Source organism: Chanodichthys erythropterus, chromosome 20 (assembly GCF_024489055.1).
Source record: "Chanodichthys erythropterus isolate Z2021 chromosome 20, ASM2448905v1, whole genome shotgun sequence".
NCBI classification, from domain to species: Eukaryota; Metazoa; Chordata; class Actinopteri; order Cypriniformes; family Xenocyprididae; genus Chanodichthys; species Chanodichthys erythropterus.
In genome coordinates, this window is record NC_090240.1 from 36,658,652 (window position 1) to 36,677,874 (window position 19,223).

Below are 19,223 nucleotides of genomic sequence, written 5' to 3' on the forward strand. Positions count from 1 at the left end.
AAGTTCTAGGTCTTCATCTTTTTTTGGAGTAAACGGGGTTTGTTTGGAGAGAACATCTATTTGAAAATCTGTCTTTTTCACATTGACAGGTTTGGCCAAAGAGAAAGGTTTTTTGCCCCGAGGCTGGTCACTTTCAGTCCTAAACATACTTGAGAATTGCCTACAGTCAGAGTGACAAAAATACAAATTTATAAACAGTGTTTCATCAGAAGGTTAGAAAGAGACAAGAAGAGTAATGTTTCTCAAATGTTTTAAAGGGGACCTATTATGCCCCATTTTACAAGATGTAAAATTAGTCTCTGATGTCCCCAGAGTGTGTATGTGAAGTTTTTAAAGTCTCAAAATACCTCACAGATAATTTTTTTATATCATGTTAAAATGGCCACTTTTTGTGGTTGACCAAAAACATGCCATTTCAGTGCGGTCCCTTTAAATGCAAATGAGCTGCTGCTCTTGGCCTAAGAGGGCGGAGCTTTAAGAGCTGATTCTCCCCTGTCAGGATTCAGTCACGACGCACTATAATGTCAGAAATGTTATTTTAATTACGGTTATATTTTTATCCACTGTATTACTACAAGCTTGTTGTACCTTCTGAATGATGGCCAAAACTTTACAGATGATTTTTATGACGTTTATTGTACTTCACACAAAAGATGAAGTGTCCATTTTTAGTCTGGAAAATTTCTGTAAGAGCTTTATAAAACACTGCAAGTGTGCATTAAAATATTACCTATAAACTCTCTCTCTCCCTTGCATTATCATCAACATACACAGCGAAGAACACAGAAACACTCGTTACAACTAACAGTAAACAAAAAGACATTATGCCTTTTCGGGTAGTGCTTAATAAACTTGTAAACTTTATATTCATAAATCAACTCCGATGAACTGTAACAAAGTGCTCTCACCTTCATTACTGCTGTATCCAGTATCACTCTGGAGACTGTATGTTTTGTATTGTCCCTTTGTATTGACATTCGTTCTCAAAGCAGTCCGGTGTGAAATGATTCGCGCAGACATAAACGAATTCCATCCAGCTACAGAACACGTAAAACTCTTGCACTTGGGAGACATTCTCGTCAGTGCAGCAATGGCGGACTCTGTATAGCTCGCTGTGAACTCACTCAGGGCGGTTCTATGTTCAAACAGCAGTGTCTGTCAACATTCGTGGGCGGGGCCTGTGGCTAATGTGACATCACACTGCCAGGAACCTGACAACGGCTTGTTCTGAGATACTGCTTATGATTTATGCGGATTAAAAAAAAAAGGAGTGGGGGGATTTTTATCACTATAGTGTGGTTGTGTACACACACTGCCAATACACATTTATGTCCAAACACCATGCAAAAGTGAATTTTGCATAATAGGTACCCTTTAAAGTGTCATTACCATCTTTTTAATTATTTTATTAATACTAAATATTTAAATTGTAAACCCATAAAATTACCTTTTCAATGCCTGCCTCACCCTATTTTCTGGTTCCGGCAGAGTGGGCAAAGGAGTATTGTCACTTGCCTCGCTCAATCGCACATTTTCTCTTGTTGAAGATGTGCCACCTGATGAAGATGCAGCCAGGCCCCTGGCTAACACCTCAATAAGAGCCCTTGCAGCCGATTCCACTTCTGATGATGATGCCTGTCAAACAAAAATTTTACTTAAAGAACCTTACATGAGTTAATGTTAAACCAACAATTTTATGTGTTATAATATACTGTATACTATTGCTATAGTAAATCCAGGGACACACCAAGCTGACGATCGGCCATTGGAAGAATGTTTGTAACCAAGCAGATCTCGCCCCCATTGACTACCTGTAACGAAGCGGAACTGAGGCAGAGATCCATGTGCAGCTTTTATTAAAGTGAGAGTGGTCGTACAGGCAGGGTCAAACAGGAGCAAACAGGAACAGCAAGGAACAGGCAGAATCGTGGTCAAGGAACAGGCAATGATCAGGACAGGCAGATATCACTCACAGGTCGGTATACAAAGCAAGGGTCAGGACAGGCAGCAACGGGTCGATAAACAGGAAACAGGCAGGATCGGTAACGATAATCAGGCAGACAATAAACACAGGGAAACGCTCAGAAATGTCACACAGGGTAAACAAGACTTCGCGATTAGGTGGTGTGAGTGAAAGTCCTTTAAAGTCCTGTTAATGCGTATCAGCTGGGTGTGGTGATTAGTGTGGAGTGTGCATGACTGTATGTGGCAACAGGTGATTGGTGGAGTGAGTGCATGTGATTGACAGGGGGGATGATGGGAAATGTAGTCCGAAACTTGACAGGGGCAGACGGTGATCGTGACATAACGCCCCCCTCCCGGAAGGCGCGACCTCGCGCCGTAGATGACACCAATAAGGGAGGGGGGGTGGGTGCATTGGAGATTAAACAGCTGACAGGAACGGAATCTCCAATGCAGGTTCCAGAACAGCCACGGCAGGTCAGGTGCTACGGGCTGCCACGGCGGGTCAGGTGGCTCAGGCGGCCACGGCAGGTCAGGTGGCTCGGGCGGCCACGGCAGGTCAGGCGGCTCGGGCAGCCACGGCAGGTCAGGCGGCTCGGGCAGCCACGGCAGGTCAGGCGGCTTGGGCAGCCACGGCAGGTCAGGTGGCTTGGGCAGGTCAGGTGGCTCAGGCGGCCACGGCAGGTCAGGCGGCTCGGGCAGCCACGGCAGGTCAGGCGGCTCGGGCAGCCACGGCAGGTCAGGCGGCTCGGGCAGCCACGGCAGGTCAGGCGGCTCGGGCAGCCACGGCAGGTCAGGTGGCTCAGGCGGCCACGGCAGGTCAGGTGGTCTGGGCAGTTCAGGGACCGCTGATGACCGTGGCCATGCAGGGTTCCCACCCACAAACTCCCCACCCCTAGGTATACTGCCCCCCCCCAAAAAGTTCTTAGGGATTTCAGCGGGGCCCGTCGCAGGTTCGTGGGCAAGGGGTTCGGGTGGCGGCGGCAGGGCCAGGCGTGTGGGTGAAGCCGTCAGGGCAAGACTCCTGAGTGGCGCCGGCAGGGCTGGAAGCGTGGATGGCGCCGGCAGGGCTAGAAGCGTGGATGGCGCCGGCAGGGCTAGAAGCGTGGATGGCGCCGGCAGGGCTAGAAGCACAGGTGGCGCCGGCAGGGCAAGAAGCACAGGTGGCGCCGGCAGGGCAAGAAGCACAGGTAGCGCCGGCAGGGCAAGAAGCACAGGTGGCGCCGGCAGGGCAAGAAGCACAGGTGGCGCCGGCAGGGCAAGAAGCACAGGTGGCGCCGGCAGGGCAAGAAGCACAGGTGGCGCCGGCAGGGCAAGAAGCACAGGTGGCGCCGGCAGGGCAAGAAGCACAGGTGGCGCCGGCAGGGCAAGAAGCACAGGTGGCGCCGGCAGGGCAAGCAGCACAGGTGGCGCCGGCAGAGCGAGGAGCACAGATGGCGCCGGCAGGACAAGACGTTTGGACGTAAGAGGGGGAAGAACAGATGGAGCCTTCCTCCTCTTCCTCCTCCTCTTCCGAGGATGAGGCGATGGTTCACCGACTGGAGCGGTTTCTGGAGCAGACTCACTGGCTGAAGCGGACTCAATGGCTGGAACAACCCCTGCATCCTTGAGCACCGCAGGGGCGGCCATCTTGCCCGTGGGCACTGGCAAAGCAGCCATTTCGTCCATCGCGTCCAGGGTGCATAAGTCCACTGCAATCGACGAACAAGAGTCCATGGCAACCGGCGAGCTTGAGAGCGTTGAAACCGGCGAGCTTGAGAGCGTTGAAACCGGCGAGCTTGAGAGCATTGAAACCGGCGAGCTTGAGAGCATTGAAACCGGCGTGTTTGAGAGCGTTGAAACCGGCGAGCTTGAGAGCGTTGAAACCGGCGAGCTTGAGAGCGTAGCAACCGGCAGGTTTGAGAGCGAAGCGGCCGGCGGGCTTGAGAGCGAAGCGGCCGACGGAGACTTGGGGATGCCAGCTGCTCGGACTGAAATCAACGGTGGATCGGTCACACTGGAACGCAACCCTCTCCACTCCCGGACTGATCTAGAGACCTGACGTGACTCTGGGCGATCAGCGGCGACGTGACGTTGCTCTGGGCGATCAGCGAAGGCGTGACGTTGCTCTGGGCGATCAGCGAAGGCGTGACGTTGCTCTGGGCGATCAGCGAAGGCGTGACGTTGCTCTGGGCGATCAGCGAAGGCGTGACGTTGCTCTGGGCGATCAGCGAAGGCGTGACGTTGCTCTGGGCGATCAGCGAAGGCGTGACGTTGCTCTGGGCGATCAGCGAAGGCGTGACGTTGCTCTGGGCGATCAGCGAAGGCGTGACGTTGCTCTGGGCGATCAGCGAAGGCGTGACGTTGCTCTGGGCGATCAGCGAAGGCGTGACGTTGCTCTGGGCGATCAGCGAAGGCGTGACGTTGCTCTGGGCGATCAGCGGAGACGTGACGTGGCTCTGGGCGATCTGCGAAGGCTTGACGTGGCTCTGGGCGATCAGCGGAGATGTGGCTCGGTGTTGTTATGGTGGTAGCCGCCATTTTGTGAATGTCCTTTGGCGCAGCGGCCATTACGTGGTTTATCTCGGTGTCGCATTCCTCCGCGACCCCCACGGTAAACGGAGAACCAACAGTCAATAACACATAGTCCAGGAAATGACTAAGAGAAGAACGGGGTCCCTCACGAATTAATTGTTCTTTGAGTGGTTGGTTGACACCATCGCAGAAAAAGTCAATAAGTGCACAGTCAGGCAGATCTGAATAATATGCAATGTTCAGGTATTCTGTGATGTAATCCTCCAGTGATCGTGTGCCCTGCGTACTCCACAACAACAATTGATTAATGTCCATACCGTGTAGAGATCCTCCGGGAAAGCTGCTGGATCGTGGTGGTGGCGAAGTCTTCTGTAACGAGGCGGGACTCAGACAGAGATCCATTTGCAAGCTTTATTAAGAATATCGTAGTCGTACAGGCAGGGTCAAACAGGAGCAAACAGGAACAGCAAGGAACAGGCAGAATCGTGGTCAAGGAACAGGCAATGATCAGGACAGGCAGATATCACTCACAGGTCGGTATACAAAGCAAGGGTCAGGACAGGCAGCAACGGGTCGATAAACAGGAAACAGGCAGGATCGGTAACGATAATCAGGCAGACAATAAACACAGGGAAACGCTCAGAAATGTCACACAGGGTAAACAAGACTTCGCGATTAGGTGGTGTGAGTGAAAGTCCTTTAAAGTCCTGTTAATGCGTATCAGCTGGGTGTGGTGATTAGTGTGGAGTGTGCATGACTGTATGTGGCAACAGGTGATTGGTGGAGTGAGTGCATGTGATTGACAGGGGGGATGATGGGAAATGTAGTCCGAAACTTGACAGGGGCAGACGGTGATCGTGACACTACCATAGTAGGGAAAAATCTAAATGATAGTCAATGGGGGCCAAGATCTGCTTGAGCAGGGGTAAATGATTACAGAGTTTTCATTTTTGGTGAACTATCACTTTAATGCAGCAGGCAATTTGGTGTATTGTATTTCTTTTTTTTATTCAGGTTTTGGTGCGTATGGTTAATTTGTGTTTGTATTTTGTTTGTGCTCTTGTTAGGAGAGCGGCTGTGTTCACAGTTGCTTCCGTAGTATTTCTTCATTGTGTGCTGTGGTTTTTGGCGTGCACTGTGTTTCTTTTTTTTCTTTTTTTTTTCTTTTTTTGTATTGTTTGACTGATACCTGCGTCTCCATGTTTTGCTTGCCGCTGGGTAGAAAACCTGTGTAAAGTCTCATAGGTAGATTCTTTGGGTGGCATAGTTAGGCATTATTTCTTAATTTATTATTTTTGCTGATTTTGGTCAATTTCACAGCTGGGCCACCCTGAATATAAAAAATATAACAGACGGCAGTACAAGGAGAACGCTGACAGGAAAGTCTCAAAAATACACACACAATTAATACTATACATACTATACACACTTAAATACTATACACACAAAGGCTATTCACACGTGAATGATGATTTGCACATTCCTATTCAAGGATAAACTCATAAATTTTAAACATTTTTGTGCACTGTTGTATATCTATGAATTGTGTTTTAAGTTTCGTATACAAGAATTGTTTTTGTGTGTGTGTGTGTTCATTAGGTGTCAATCATGTGAAATTGGCAATGCATGTGTGCATCATGTTTTTTGTGTGAATTATTAATGAGACTGATCTGCTTCCATACACAACTGGCAACAAAACTCACCTTTCTAAGCTCCACTGAGTGTTCGCTCTCTTGATTCTCCTTCATTTTGTCCTGGATCATCTGCTGCTTGTCTGTCTGAACCAGCTAATGATAGATACAGAGAAAAACACATTAATCATGGAATTTGTAGCTTATTTGAATAATGAATAATAGACCCCATGAATTCAAAATGTTAGTCTTTTAGTCCATGTCTGTCAACTTTAAAGGTAACATATGATGCATTCTGACAAATTGACAAAATTAACTTTTAGCTGATTTTTATTTAAAAAAAAAAAAAAAAAAAAAAAAGTGACAAGCATTTCATAATGACCTGCACCAACATCAACACACAAGAAAACGTCTAGGTTTCAGTAGCATGTTTACCCACAAGGCAAAGCATGCAATTGTGTGGGTCCCCGTGGGGGCAGCGATTGCGGTTTCCAGAGGGAGACTACAGATACTACAGAGGGTACTGCTGGCAATGGAGACAGTGGCGGAACAAAAACAGAACTGAACATAGGATTCTCCACCCAGCCCTCCTCCAGGGGAGGGAGTGGTATAATCACCATCTCCCGAAGAGCTGTTTCCTCCACCACTGGGTTGCTTGGCGGGACAGGCTGGAGTTGAGACGGGCTGTGGTGTCTTCCTGTGGCTGGCTCTGCGCTGACACCTGTTTGGTGGAGACTGCTGCTGAGGCCTGGAAATCAGGGAGTCGAGAAAGTGTGTTCTGTTGAACTCCCTCATATTTGCAAGGTTCAGCCACAGATGGCATTCCTGGAACACCAGAGTGCGCATCGTCTGACCCAGGGAGCGGCAGTGAGTTTCATGCACAGCTCCTGCAGCAAGTCTGGATCTGAACTACGCTCTTGCAGCTGTTTAACCCTCTGGAGTCTGAGGCTGATTTGGGGCCTGGAGAAGTTTTGACATGCCCTGACATTTGTGCTTTTTTCAGTTGTTCATAAACATATAAATGACAAAAGTGTCATTACACTGTATTCAGCACAAACTAGGCTACAATAATATGTGAGGAACATGTATGTACATGTTTGTGTTTTTGAAGGAATAACATTTATGCGTGGTTATTGAAAAAACAAAAAACTTAAGTCACTGAAATAAGGCCCAAAAAAGTATAGTAAATCTGTGTTTACAATACTTTTGGGTATTGGAGGTTGTAGACTAGAGTTTTTGCTTCAAAATTATGTAAAAATTATGCTTCCTACTCCTTCATAAAAAACAAAATATTGATTTAGTTTTTGTAAGACACTTTTTGCCAAGAAACGTACTCGGTTACTAACGTAACCTCGGTTCCCTGAGATACGGAACGAGTACTGCGTATGGGGAAAGGTCTCCCTTTTTCCCCGCTGCTGAAGCCTTTTTCAATAACGCAGTGTAACTGCACCGTCATTGGTTCACTCATAGACAAGTTGTTGAACCAATGACGGCGCGGCATAGCTGCGCGGCCTATGGCGACAAAGCGCGCGAATATTCCCGCCGAAATGGGCGGGGTTAAGGGCTATATAAGCAGGCGTTTCGCCATAGGATTTCAGTGTCATTCGACTGAAGCGACGACCCTGAGCCGCAGCCTCGTGGCACGGCAAGTATCGCAGTACTCGTTCCGTATCTCAGGGAACCGAGGTTACGTTAGTAACCGAGTACGTTCCCTTTCGATACTTCACTCGTACTGCGTATGGGGAACGAATTCAACCACGCCGTGCCACGGCTGGGAACGATATAGCTTGAAGCTTGGGCACCTGAGAGGGGGCCCAAGAGACAAGCGAGAGGGCAAGCCCTTACCGAACCCTTGCGTTACACTTAGAGGAAATTTATTTCCATGATAGCGTGAGGCGGAGCTCATCTGAGGCCGCTAATCACACTGAAAGGACTCGAGCCTGTAAGGTCGGGACATCGAGATGGTAAAACCTGACAAAGGTGGACGGCGAAGACCAGCCGGCCGCCACACAGATGTCTTGGATGGAAACTCCGTTGGACCAAGCCCATGAGGAGGCCATCCCTCTAGTGGAGTGGGCTCTGACTCCTATGGGGCATTTGGCTCCCAGTGAGGAGTAGCACAGCGTAATAGCGTCCACTATCCAACGAGAAATGCGCTGTTTTGAGACCGGAGATCCTTTGGTGCGGCCTCCAAAACAGACAAAGAGCTGATCTGACTGTCTGAAAGACTGCGATCGCTCTATGTAGGTCCTCAATGCCCTGACAGGGCAGAGTAACTCCAGCCCTTGCTCTTCCGTCGAAGGGGGCAGAGCAGAGAGCGAGATGACCTGAGCTCTAAACGGCGTTGAGAGCACCTTAGGGACGTAGCCATGCCTGGGTTTCAGAACGACCTTAGAGTCTCCAGGCCCGAATTCGAGGCATGCAGGGCTCACAGAGAGGGCCTGCAAATCGCCAACACGCTTAACCGAGGCCAGTGCTAACAGCAAGGCGGTTTTTAGCGTCAATGGCCTGAGGTCGACTGAGCCCATTGGTTCAAATGGGGCTCCTTTTAAGGCCCTGAGGACCAAAGACAGGTCCCAGGAGGGAACGGTGAGGGGGCGAGGGGGATTCAATCGCCTAGCGCCCCTCAGGAAACGGATGACAAGTCCGTTTCGTCCCACTGATTGGCCAGCAATAGGAGCATGGAACGCTGCAATGGCTGCTACGTAAACCTTGAGCGTGGAAGGGGTGCGCCCCATTTCCAAGCGTTCTTGGAGGAAAGACAGTATAGAAGATACGTCACTCTCCATTGGGTCTATGTTGTGTGACGAACACCAGTCAGCAAAGACCGACCATTTCTGGTCGTAGAGGCGTCTCGTGGACGGCGCTCTAGCCTGAGAAATGGTATTTAGGACGTCCCTGGGGAGGTTAGTAGGCTCCCATCGAGGGACCAGAGGTGCAGAGCCCAGAGCTCCGGCTGTGGGTGCCAGATTGCCCTGTTCGCCTGAGAGAGGAGGTCCCGTCTCAGGGGGATCGGCCATGGGGCTCTCAGAGAGAGCTTGAACAGCTCCGAGGACCAAATCTGGTTCCTCCAGAGCGGGGCCACTAGAAGGACTCTGTGTCTTCTCTGATGCGCCTGATGACCTGAGGGATCAGGGCGATCGGAGGAAAAGCGTAAAGGAGCGTGCTGGGCCATGAATGGGCCAGAGCGTCGACCTCCTTCGAGAAAAATGTTGGGCAATGAGAGTTGTCTTCTGAGGCGAAGAGGTCTATCTTTGCCTTCCCGAAGAGCTCCCAAATCCTGAGGACAACCTGGGGATGGAGCGTCCACTCGTCGGAGGGGACGTTGCTCCGTGACAGCATATCTGCACCCAGATTGTTCCTGCCAGGAACATGAGTCGCTCTGAGCGACTGAAGCCTCGGAAGAGCCCATTCCAGTAGACGTTTCGCCAGAGCGCATAAGCGGCTGGACGAGAGACCGCCCTGGTGGTTTAAATATGACACCACTGTCATACTGTCCGATTGGACTAGAACGTGACGCCCTGTCAAATGAGCCTGAAAGAACTGAAGGGCCTTCATCACTGCTAGCATCTCTAGACAGTTGATGTGCAGAAGGCTTTCCTCTTGGCTCCATGAGCCGAAGGCCGGTCTGCCGTCGCACACAGCGCCCCAACCCGAGTTGGAGGCGTCTGTTGCTAGCACCGTCCTTCGTGAGACCGCCTGTAAGGGCACTCCGCGCTTGAACCATACAGGGTTCGTCCAAGGTTTCAGGGCTAGAAGACAGGCCTGATTGACCTTGAGGCGAAGGCGGCCGTGCCGCCAAGCGCTGGGAGGAACCCGGAACTTCAACCAGTACTGAAGAGGCCGCATCCGAAGAAGGCCGAGCTGTAGTACCGGAGAGGCGGAAGCCATTAGCCCTAGCAGCCTCTGAAAAACTTCAGAGGGAGGCAGGCTCTGTTCTTGACTGAGGCTGTGAGCTGCTGAATCGTCAGAGCGCGCTCTGGCGAGACTACTGCCGTCATATGGACTGAGTCGAAAACTGCTCCCAGAAACGATATTCGTTGAGTGGGGCACAGCAAGCTCTTGGTTGCGTTGACCCTGAGACCCAGGCATTGTAAATGGCTGAGGAGCACGGATCTGTGGTGTTCCAGCTCGACTCGCGAACGGGCTAGAATGAGCCAGTCGTCGAGATAATTCAGGACTCGGATTCCCGCCTGTCTGAGAGGGGAAAGTGCCGCGTCCATGCACTTGGTGAAAGTGCGAGGAGCCAGAGACAGCCCGAAGGGCAGGACTGTATATTGGTATGTCACTCCCTCGTATGCGAATCTCAAGAATCGTCTGTGACGAGGGGCTATCTGGATGTGAAAATACGCATCCTTCAGGTCCAGCGAGCAGAACCAGTCCTCGGGGCAGATGTGCGCGAGGATCTGTTTCAGTGTCAGCATTTTGAACTTCCGTCTCATGAGGGAATGATTCAAAAGTCTGAGATCCAGGATGGGTCTGAGACCACCATCTTTCTTGGGGACCAGAAAATAGCGGCTGTAGAAGCCTGACTCGCTTTCCGCGGGGGAACTATTTCCACAGCTCCTTTTCTTAGCAACGTCATGACTTCGGCTCGGAGGACATGGGCGTCGTCCGGATTGACCAAAGTTTGAAGCACCCCGCCGAAGCGAGGGGGCCGGCGTGCAAACTGGAGCGAGTAACCCTGAGTTACGATCCCCATGACCCAATCTGACACATCGGGGATGGCCTGCCAAGCCTCGGCCCGAGTGGCAAGGGGTTGAATGATATCGTGTGACAGACCGCCGCTGAGGGGGTTGTACACCGAGAGTAGCGGAAGAGGAAATTTGCTCTCTTTTAGATGATATAAAAATTTGTTCGCCGTGAAAACGGCGTTTGGAGTGGGCGCAACAGTTGTGGGCCCAGTTGTCACTTGAAACATGTTTCCCACGCCCGGATTTAAACGAGGCGGAGGGGAAAGTGTTCGTGGGAGCTTTTGGGGTGGTCCAGTCGTGACGGGACGATTCCCCATCCTCTTCCTTCCTGGCAGATCAGGATGACTTCGGAGGCACCGGGTCCAGCACAATCTTGGGCCGGGGTCCCTGGCGTCTCGGGAAGGGATGGCGCTTGGCAGAGCGCGAGCGCTGGCGCTGCTCCTTAGGTGGCGCTGACTGCGGTGCTGCAGGTGGAGCGGGCTTGTGCTGCTGAGCCGACGCAGTCCTGGGGCGGCTGGAAGCAGAGCTGGAGCGCTTGGGCAGGAAATGTCTCATGGCCTGAGACGATTTCTGTGCTGCTGTGAAGCGTTCAGTGAAGCCATCCACTGCAGGGCCGAAGAGACCAGAGGGAGAGACCGGGGCGTCTAAGAAGGCCGTCTTGTCATTGTCCTTGATCTCCGTCAAGTTAAGCCACAGGTGGCGCTCCAACACTACCAGGCTGGCCATGGAACGGCCGATGGCCTGAGCCGTAGCCTTCGTGGCTCGCAGGGCAAGGTCAGTAGCGCTGCGAAGGTCCTTGAAAGCCGGCGCGTCAATCCCAGACTCGTCCAGAGAGCGGAGGAGTTTGGCCTGGAAGACTTGGAATATGGCCATGGAGTGTAGCGCAGAAGCGGCCTGTCCTGCCGAAGTGTAAGCTCGACCAGCTAAGGTGGAAGTAGTCCGGCAGGGCTTGGAAGGGAGTGACCTCTTAGCTTTCCATCCCACAGCCGCGGGAGGGCAGAGGTGAGCAGCCACTGCTTCGTCAAGGGGTGGCAGGTGCTCGTATCCCTTTTCCTCGGCGCCGTCGACGGCAGTGAGGGCGGAGCAGTGCGTGGTATGAAGGCGGGCGGAGTACGGAGCGCGCCACGACTTCGTCAGCTCCTCGTGGACCTCGGGAAAAAAGGGCGCTGCTCGCTGGCGAGGGGCTTGGCGGCGGCCAGGCAGGAACCACTCGTCAAGGCGACTGCGCGACGGCTCCTCAGGTGGGGCCCAGTCGAGGTCCAGCTCTTCTACGGCTCTGGATAGGATGCGGAGGAGCTCGGCATCCATGCCCTGGCCATGTTCAATGGGCTCCACGGGAGGCGGGGGGGCGGGATCGTCCGATTCGCCAGCCCACACTTCTGCTTCGGAAGCCGCAAGAGACATGGAGTCGTCTTGCTCGTCGTCTGTTCCACCGAATGAGACAAGGTCACTCGCTTCCGCAGAGGGACGCTGCTCAGGCCGAGAGAACAGGACGGGAGAGGGTTCCCTCGGGGGAGAGGGCGAGGCACGCGGGAACTGGGCCGGCGTGAGCTCGCCTATCTCCTGGCGCTGGGTCGCTCTGCCCCGCTGTCTCTTCCTAGCCGGCTCGCGGTAGGAAGGAGACGGGAGGGCGCGAGCGGCGAGATCACCCTCTGTGAAGAAGGCGACCCGCGAGCGCAGGGAACTGAGACTCATGCACTCGCAGTGCGGGCATGAGTCCCCAGCGAGCGCGCCGTCTGCATGGGGCTTGCCCAGGCAAGCGACGCACTCGCTGTGACCATCACCGTCGTGCAGGGGGCCCTGCACGTGCCACACGAGTGGCGGGGCATCTGAGAAGACGCCGTTGCCGTGAAAACGGCACTTGGGTGGCTCTTTTAGAGCGGCGAGGGCCGCGGAAGCTCTAGAAGCGGTGAAAACCGCTGAAATACGCTCTTTTAGAGCGGCGTTAAGCCGCGGTGAAGCTCTCAAGACGGCGCGCCGGATGGCGGCAGGGGACACACAGGAAGCGGCCGGGAGCGGGAAGCGGGAGGCGGCGACTCGGCGACGGCGCTGACGCTGCAGTCGGAGAGGGCGCCGGCGCTGTCCTCAGTCCGGCGAGTCCAGGCGAGTCCGCTGCGGGAGCCTCTTCAGACGGCGGCGAGAGCAGTCAGGAAGGCGGCGAGCTTCTCGGCTTCAGGCGGAGATCAGCGAGGAGATGATGAGGTCGTCGCTGAAGGAGAAAACACTGAAATCCTATGGCGAAACGCCTGCTTATATAGCCCTTAACCCCGCCCATTTCGGCGGGAATATTCGCGCGCTTTGTCGCCATAGGCCGCGCAGCTATGCCGCGCCGTCATTGGTTCAACAACTTGTCTATGAGTGAACCAATGACGGTGCAGTTACACTGCGTTATTGAAAAAGGCTTCAGCAGCGGGGAAAAAGGGAGACCTTTCCCCATACGCAGTACGAGTGAAGTATCGAAAGGGAACACAGTATGCATGGAGGCGTGAATCACCACTGAAAATGGGCCATTCTCACCTGGGAAGACAAAAGAATTGCATAGTAATGAGCTGAAATGACTTGCATATTAATGAGGCATTTCAGACAGGTAGGCTGTGAAAAAAACCTTCTGTGATGTCTCAAGCTCATCATGATATATGAAACATACAGAAAAATATTATTACAATATAAAGTAATGGTTTTATATTATACTTTAAAATATAATGTATTTCTGTGATGCAAAGAGTCTGAATATAGGCTTTTAGTTTAAAAGCATGCACATTTGGAGAAATATTGGATTCTCATATGCTTATGTCAATTTTCTATACAGAGGAGTTATATTTATTTAATATTCACTGTCATTACTATGAGCGCTGGTGTTTTCAATTCATACTTGAAGTCGGAGGGCGCTCTGTGCATTTTTAGTCCACAAATTCATCTAAAAGAAGAAGAGGCTATTCCATGAATGGAGTTTCCAATTCATACTGCAGCCGGAGGGCGCTAAAGAAACAAAAACTCATCTAAAATTCATCTATAGAAGAAAAGAAAACAGTAACTTACTGCATGTCTTCTAGAGCTCCCTAACCATGACTTTTACATCCAGATAAACACTTTTCAAGACAATAAATACACGATTGAGATGATGAATGCATGTATTGCCTCTGAATTTGCGTCTGAATATCGCTGGCTCCGTGGGCATGGCCGCATTAGCGGATAATGAGCTGAATCACAGACTTCTGACATGGCTCTCTTTTCATACAGATTACATAAACACAGAAGGTTTGTTTTCGATTTGACTTACATGATTTAAAACCTGACATCTTAACGTTTTTTTAGACATAAGTGTAATTTTTCTGTCATTAGTATTCACTAAGTTATAGTTCATTTTCTGAGAACTATCAGATTGGACTTCGTTCAGAGGGAGACGAGAAATCACGCATCATGTTAGTTTTCTTTATTTTACAAAAAGCACAACATTTTGTTTTTACTCTGAGTGTATACAAATAAAAGAAGATATTCTATAGTTTCAATTGATATATTACTTATGTCTCTATGACAAAAAATGACGGAGTATTTTAAGTCTGTTTTGCTGCAATGTGAAAAAAAAACCCTGCAAAACGCGCCGGCGCGTTTTCAGACCTCAGAGAGTTAAGGGCCTTGGCCTGGTGCACTTGGCCAAGGGGTGCAGGGTGGAAGCGGCGTGTCCAGTGGCTCTGTAATCCTTAGCCGTGAGAACGGATGAGAACTTACAAGCCCTGGATGGGAGATGCTGATTTCCCCCCAGGTGGCAGCACTTTTGCAACTGCGTGCTCCACCGGGGGATCTCCACGAACCCCTTGGCCACCCGCCATTGAGGGTAGCGAGATCAGTTAAAGTAGTACAACGGGGCTTGCTATGATCTGGAAATCTCTTCATGCACCTTCGGGAAGAAAGGCATGGGGGTCAGTGCCACCTCTGCCCCGAGAAACCAATCGTCCATCCTCTAGAGTTTGGGACACTTTGAGCCATCCACTGGAGACCAAAGCTATCAGCGGCCCTGGAAAGCATGGCTTTCAGCTCTGGGTTGGACTCGGGCAATGCCATTCTCCCCAAAGGGGGAAATGCAGCCAAGCCTTCATCCCCGGAGGACTCTAGACAATCCTCTGATGCAGCAATCGACACCTAATCTTCCGCTGGAGCCCCGAATGAAATGCTTAGTTCATTCTGACTTGGGTCTTACTGTGATCCTCAGGTCACCCTGGATATTCACTGAATTGAACTGTTCTGATTATCAGAAAAGGAACTTGATCGGGGCAAAACAGAGGGGACTCTGCCTCCTTTCAGGCATGCGAGTCTTGACCACAGCATCACGATGGTCTTCCCACAGTGGGTGCATGACGTATCCACAAACGCTACCTCAGAGTGCATTAAGCTCAAACATGCGAGGCAGTGATTGTGACTGTCAGACAGTGTCAGGTAACGACAGCATCCAGAAACACACAGGTGAAATGATATCTTTAAAATGATGCAGTGTCACACCCATGCTGCTCTTTTAGGGAAATTGCTCTTTTTCAAAGTGCTGCAGCACACAGGGTAAATGGCCGCTGCACAGACTAAGAAGGTATATAGTGCAGCCTGCAGCTGTGCTAGGAATGCTCTTTTAGAAAGCTGAATAAATCAGTAGGAATTTTACACTGGAGGGGAAGCGACCACCGCTGCAGCACCGTCATACCAACACCTACGAAGAGCTTCCCAGACTCGTAGCAAGACTCAAACGATGATTGGAGCTGAACAGAGAAATGTATTTCACAGTAAGTTTAAAGTGTTTTGTCTGTAACTCTTGCCTTCTTCTCTCGACTCTCGTCCTCTATAGGAACAGTGTTGTGAGTCCTGTGTTCTCCTTCAGTGCAGAACAGACAAACACGCGTCTGATCATCTCTGCAGAACATCTCCAGAGGTCTCTCGTGTTTCTGGCATATATAATCCTCCAGATTTTCCACAGCGTTGATCAGTGTGTGTTTCTTTAGACGTGGGACTCTGAGATGAGGCTCCAGATGATCATCACAGTAAGAGCTTTGACACATCAGGCAGGACTTCACAGCTTTCTGCTTTCTTTCATCACAGAAGTCACAGAAGACCTTAGATTCTCCTAGATCGAGCTTCTCTTTAAAGTTTTGCATAACCTCTGTTAACCTCTGTGCTGTGTTGCTCTCAAGATCAAGTATTTTGCTGGATCTTTCTTTACAGAATGGACAGAAGCAGGTCTGTGTGTTTGTAAGACAGGTTCTGCAGAAGTTGTGTCCACATGGAGTGGTGACTGGATCAGGGAACTCTTCCATACAGATGGGGCACTGGAGCTCCTCATTTAGTGCTGGACCACTGGAGGATGCCATGACTGAAAAAATAATTAATTAATAATTAATGACAATATATCATCTACATTGCTGAAGAAAGCAAATTTCATAATACAAGTTATGTGCACAGTTTTTTTGTGTGTGTTCTAAAATATATTACAAATAAATACTATTATAACAACTTAAACTATGATCCAATGTCAAGCAGTCAAAGCAGTCATACATGCCATAAGCAGGCATACGTAAAAGCAGTTTCTGACAGGAAGCGCCTCCACCACTAACCATAACCTCACTGAGACAATAAGCTCTATCTCTCTTTTATCGTCTGAAACTGCGGGCCTGATGCTTCATATGGCTGCAGTTAGATCTATTGGGCTGCAGAAGACGAATCTAAAGTACATAATACAGCAAATGTAACTGCTTTTCATAACACCATTTTATAAAATCACAAAAAGATATTTTTATATATAAAAGACAGGACAGAAAGGAAAGAAAGTGTAATTTTTCAAACAAATAACCCATGAAATAAATATCTGTAAACACCAGGTGTCATTTCTGTTTAAAAGACTTGTGACTTGTACTAGAAAAATAATTTTTATGGTTTTAATTTTTCATTCTGTCACCAGTTCAAGTACCTCCTGTCTCGCCCATTATAGAAAGTCTTTGTGACATGACCAGAAAAAATAAAACTTTGATTTACAGCCCAAAAAATGACAAATAGTACTTTTACCAACAATCTGATGCTGCTTCATGGTACCAAACTATACTGAACTAGCTCTTACATTTCCATCACTTACCTGAGAGTGAATATCAGATCAGGTTGTTCATTTCAAATTGTCAGAGAAATGAAATGCTGTTGTTTAATGAAGCTTCCTGTTCATCTGTTAAGTTTCACTTTCACTGAAGTCTTTTATTCACATGCAGTGATGCTATAGCTCCTGCACCTATAATCATGAATACAGAACAGTTCATATTTCATCCCTGCTGAGTGTGTAACAGTGTAAGAAGCTTTTATAAAAATCAAGTTATCACAGTTTACACAACTGCAGCTTGATAGAAACAGTTGTTATGGGAAAATTCCTTTAGGGCAGAGGCCCTATTGTTTTTCTAAGGATTTTTATTTTTATGTTTTTTGTGACTTCTTGGGCACTTTTGGGATTCTCTTGAGAATTTGAACGACGATCATTTGTCAATGTATAAAGCATGTTTAAAGCAATACAGTTGTATTTTCTTCGAAAATTACATTGTTTCGCTAGGTAAAACCCTTATTCCTCGTCTGGTATCATTTAAAGCCTTTTGAAGCTGCACTGAAACTGTAATTTTAACCTTCAATCGTTTGGAGTCTATTGAAGTCCTCTATAAGAAGAATAACCCTGGAATGTTTTCATCAAAAACCTTCTGTTTACTGGTCAAGTTCTTTCTGTTTCTGAAGTCTGACATGATATTACCTGTAAAGAGACGGCGCCAACTCCTGCAAGGACTTCAGAAGACACTATCATCTGGATCAACATTCACATTCCCAAATTTCTATACCCTAATTATTGTTAATATGTAATTCACTTTTCCAAGAGCTCATTGCTTCTACCTTCAGTTAAATTGCTAACAGTGTTTCTAAATGAATTGCGTAAATTATTACATTATTTGCTTACTGCATTCTTTAAATTTTAATGTTGACATGCATTCTCTGTAAAGCTGCTTTGAAACAATATGTATTGTGAAAAGCACTATACAAATCAATGTGAATTGAATTGAATTATGACACATCAAATGTACTTTTAATAACATTAAATACTGCTTTTGATAATACTGCTTCATGGTATTGAACTATGAGTGAATATCAGATGTAGTTACTAGGTTTAGAGTGTTTGAGTAAAACGATTGTTGTCTGAAGAAGTTTTAAGTTTCGTTTAAATGCCTCCATCTACCAGATCCATTCAATAACTGGCAAACCTCTCAGCCATTATCAGGTACATCTGTGTGCTGGTCCAGTTAAACTCCAAGTCGGCATTCTGCACGTTGAACATCAACATCTGCTGGTTCTGGAGGACTCCACCGCTGATGTGATCTTAGGGCGCCCATGGTTGGAGCAGCATAATCCAGTCAACTCTTGGAGAACCGGCGAAATCCTGAAGTGAGGCGACAATTGTTTCCCGAACTGTTTACCTATTCTACCACAGCATTCCTCTCCTCGTCCAGAGATGCTCCCCATCTGCACTACGTCCATCGAAAGTCCAGTGGAGAAACGTTCGGTTGATATCCCTCCTTGTTACGCCCCCTTCAGCGATGTCTTCTGCCTAAAGAAAGCCTCCAAGCTGCCTCCACACCGTCGGAATATCTACCTGTTGTCAATCCCTGAGGAGAAGGCCATGGAGGAGTATATTAAAGAGGCTTTACAACAAGGTTACATCTACCTGTCGTCTTCCCCTGCGGCTTCAAGTTTCTTCTTCTTGGCTGAAAAGGACGGAGGCTTCCGGCCTTGTATATATTACCAGGCTCTCAACAAGATAGTTCCACTTCCCCTCGTCCCAGAGGCTCTGGAACATCTCCGCGGTGCCACTGTTTTCACCAAGTTGGACCTCTGTAGCACCTACAACCTCATCCGAATACGTGAGGGGGACGAGTGGAATTCAGACTTTGTGACCCCTACTGGACACTATGAGTACTGCGTGATGCCGTATGGCCTAGTCAATGCCCCCTCCATATTTTAGCACTTTATTCATGAGATGTTCTGGGAGTTTCTTCACAAGTTTGTTCTAATCTACATTGATGACATCCTGATATACTCCCGGAGCATGGCCGAACATTGCCACCACGTTGCGGAGGTCCTGAAACACCTGAGGGAGTTCCATCTATTTCTCAAGGCAAAAAAATATTCATTCCATCAACCCTCAGTGCAGTACCTTGGCTACAATATCTGCAGCAGTGGCATCCAAATGGACGAAGGGAAGGTTGAAGCCATTAAGAATTGGCCCACTCCATCCACCATCAAAGAACTCCAGAGATTCCTAGGATTCCTACAGCTCCCTCGCAAATCCACTTACCAACCTCCTTCACAACAAGCCCAAGTCTCTGTCCGGGTCACCAGCTGCCACCAAAGCCTTTAGGTCGAG

General features: G+C 49.2%; 1 protein-coding gene across 1 annotated transcript; it reads right to left on the minus strand.

The window, feature by feature from the left end:
- Positions 1–8: 8 nt before the first annotated feature.
- Positions 9–16,989, minus strand: LOC137009780 (E3 ubiquitin-protein ligase TRIM47-like). Its single transcript, XM_067372282.1, has 5 exons — positions 16,911–16,989; positions 15,604–16,154; positions 6,180–6,263; positions 1,468–1,635; positions 9–160 (listed from the first exon to the last, which is right to left on the minus strand). Exons 2-5 carry the CDS (start codon positions 16,150–16,152, stop codon positions 140–142), a joined length of 822 nt encoding a protein of 273 aa, XP_067228383.1. The 5' UTR covers positions 16,153–16,154; positions 16,911–16,989; the 3' UTR covers positions 9–139.
- Between the last annotated feature and the right edge of the window lie 2,234 nt (positions 16,990–19,223).

Bases quoted from the DNA above. Each gene is read 5' to 3' on its own strand.
- LOC137009780 (XM_067372282.1), bottom strand. From the start codon at position 16,152: ATGGCATCCTCCAGTGGTCCAGCACTAAATGAGGAGCTCCAGTGCCCC. The intron at 6,264-15,603 runs GCAAGAGTTACA...ATCTATCATTAG, and splicing joins ACGAGAGTCGAGAGAAGAAG to CTGGTTCAGACAGACAAGCA. The intron at 1,636-6,179 runs GTGAGTTTTGTT...TTTGTTTGACAG, and splicing joins ACTCAGTGGAGCTTAGAAAG to GCATCATCATCAGAAGTGGA.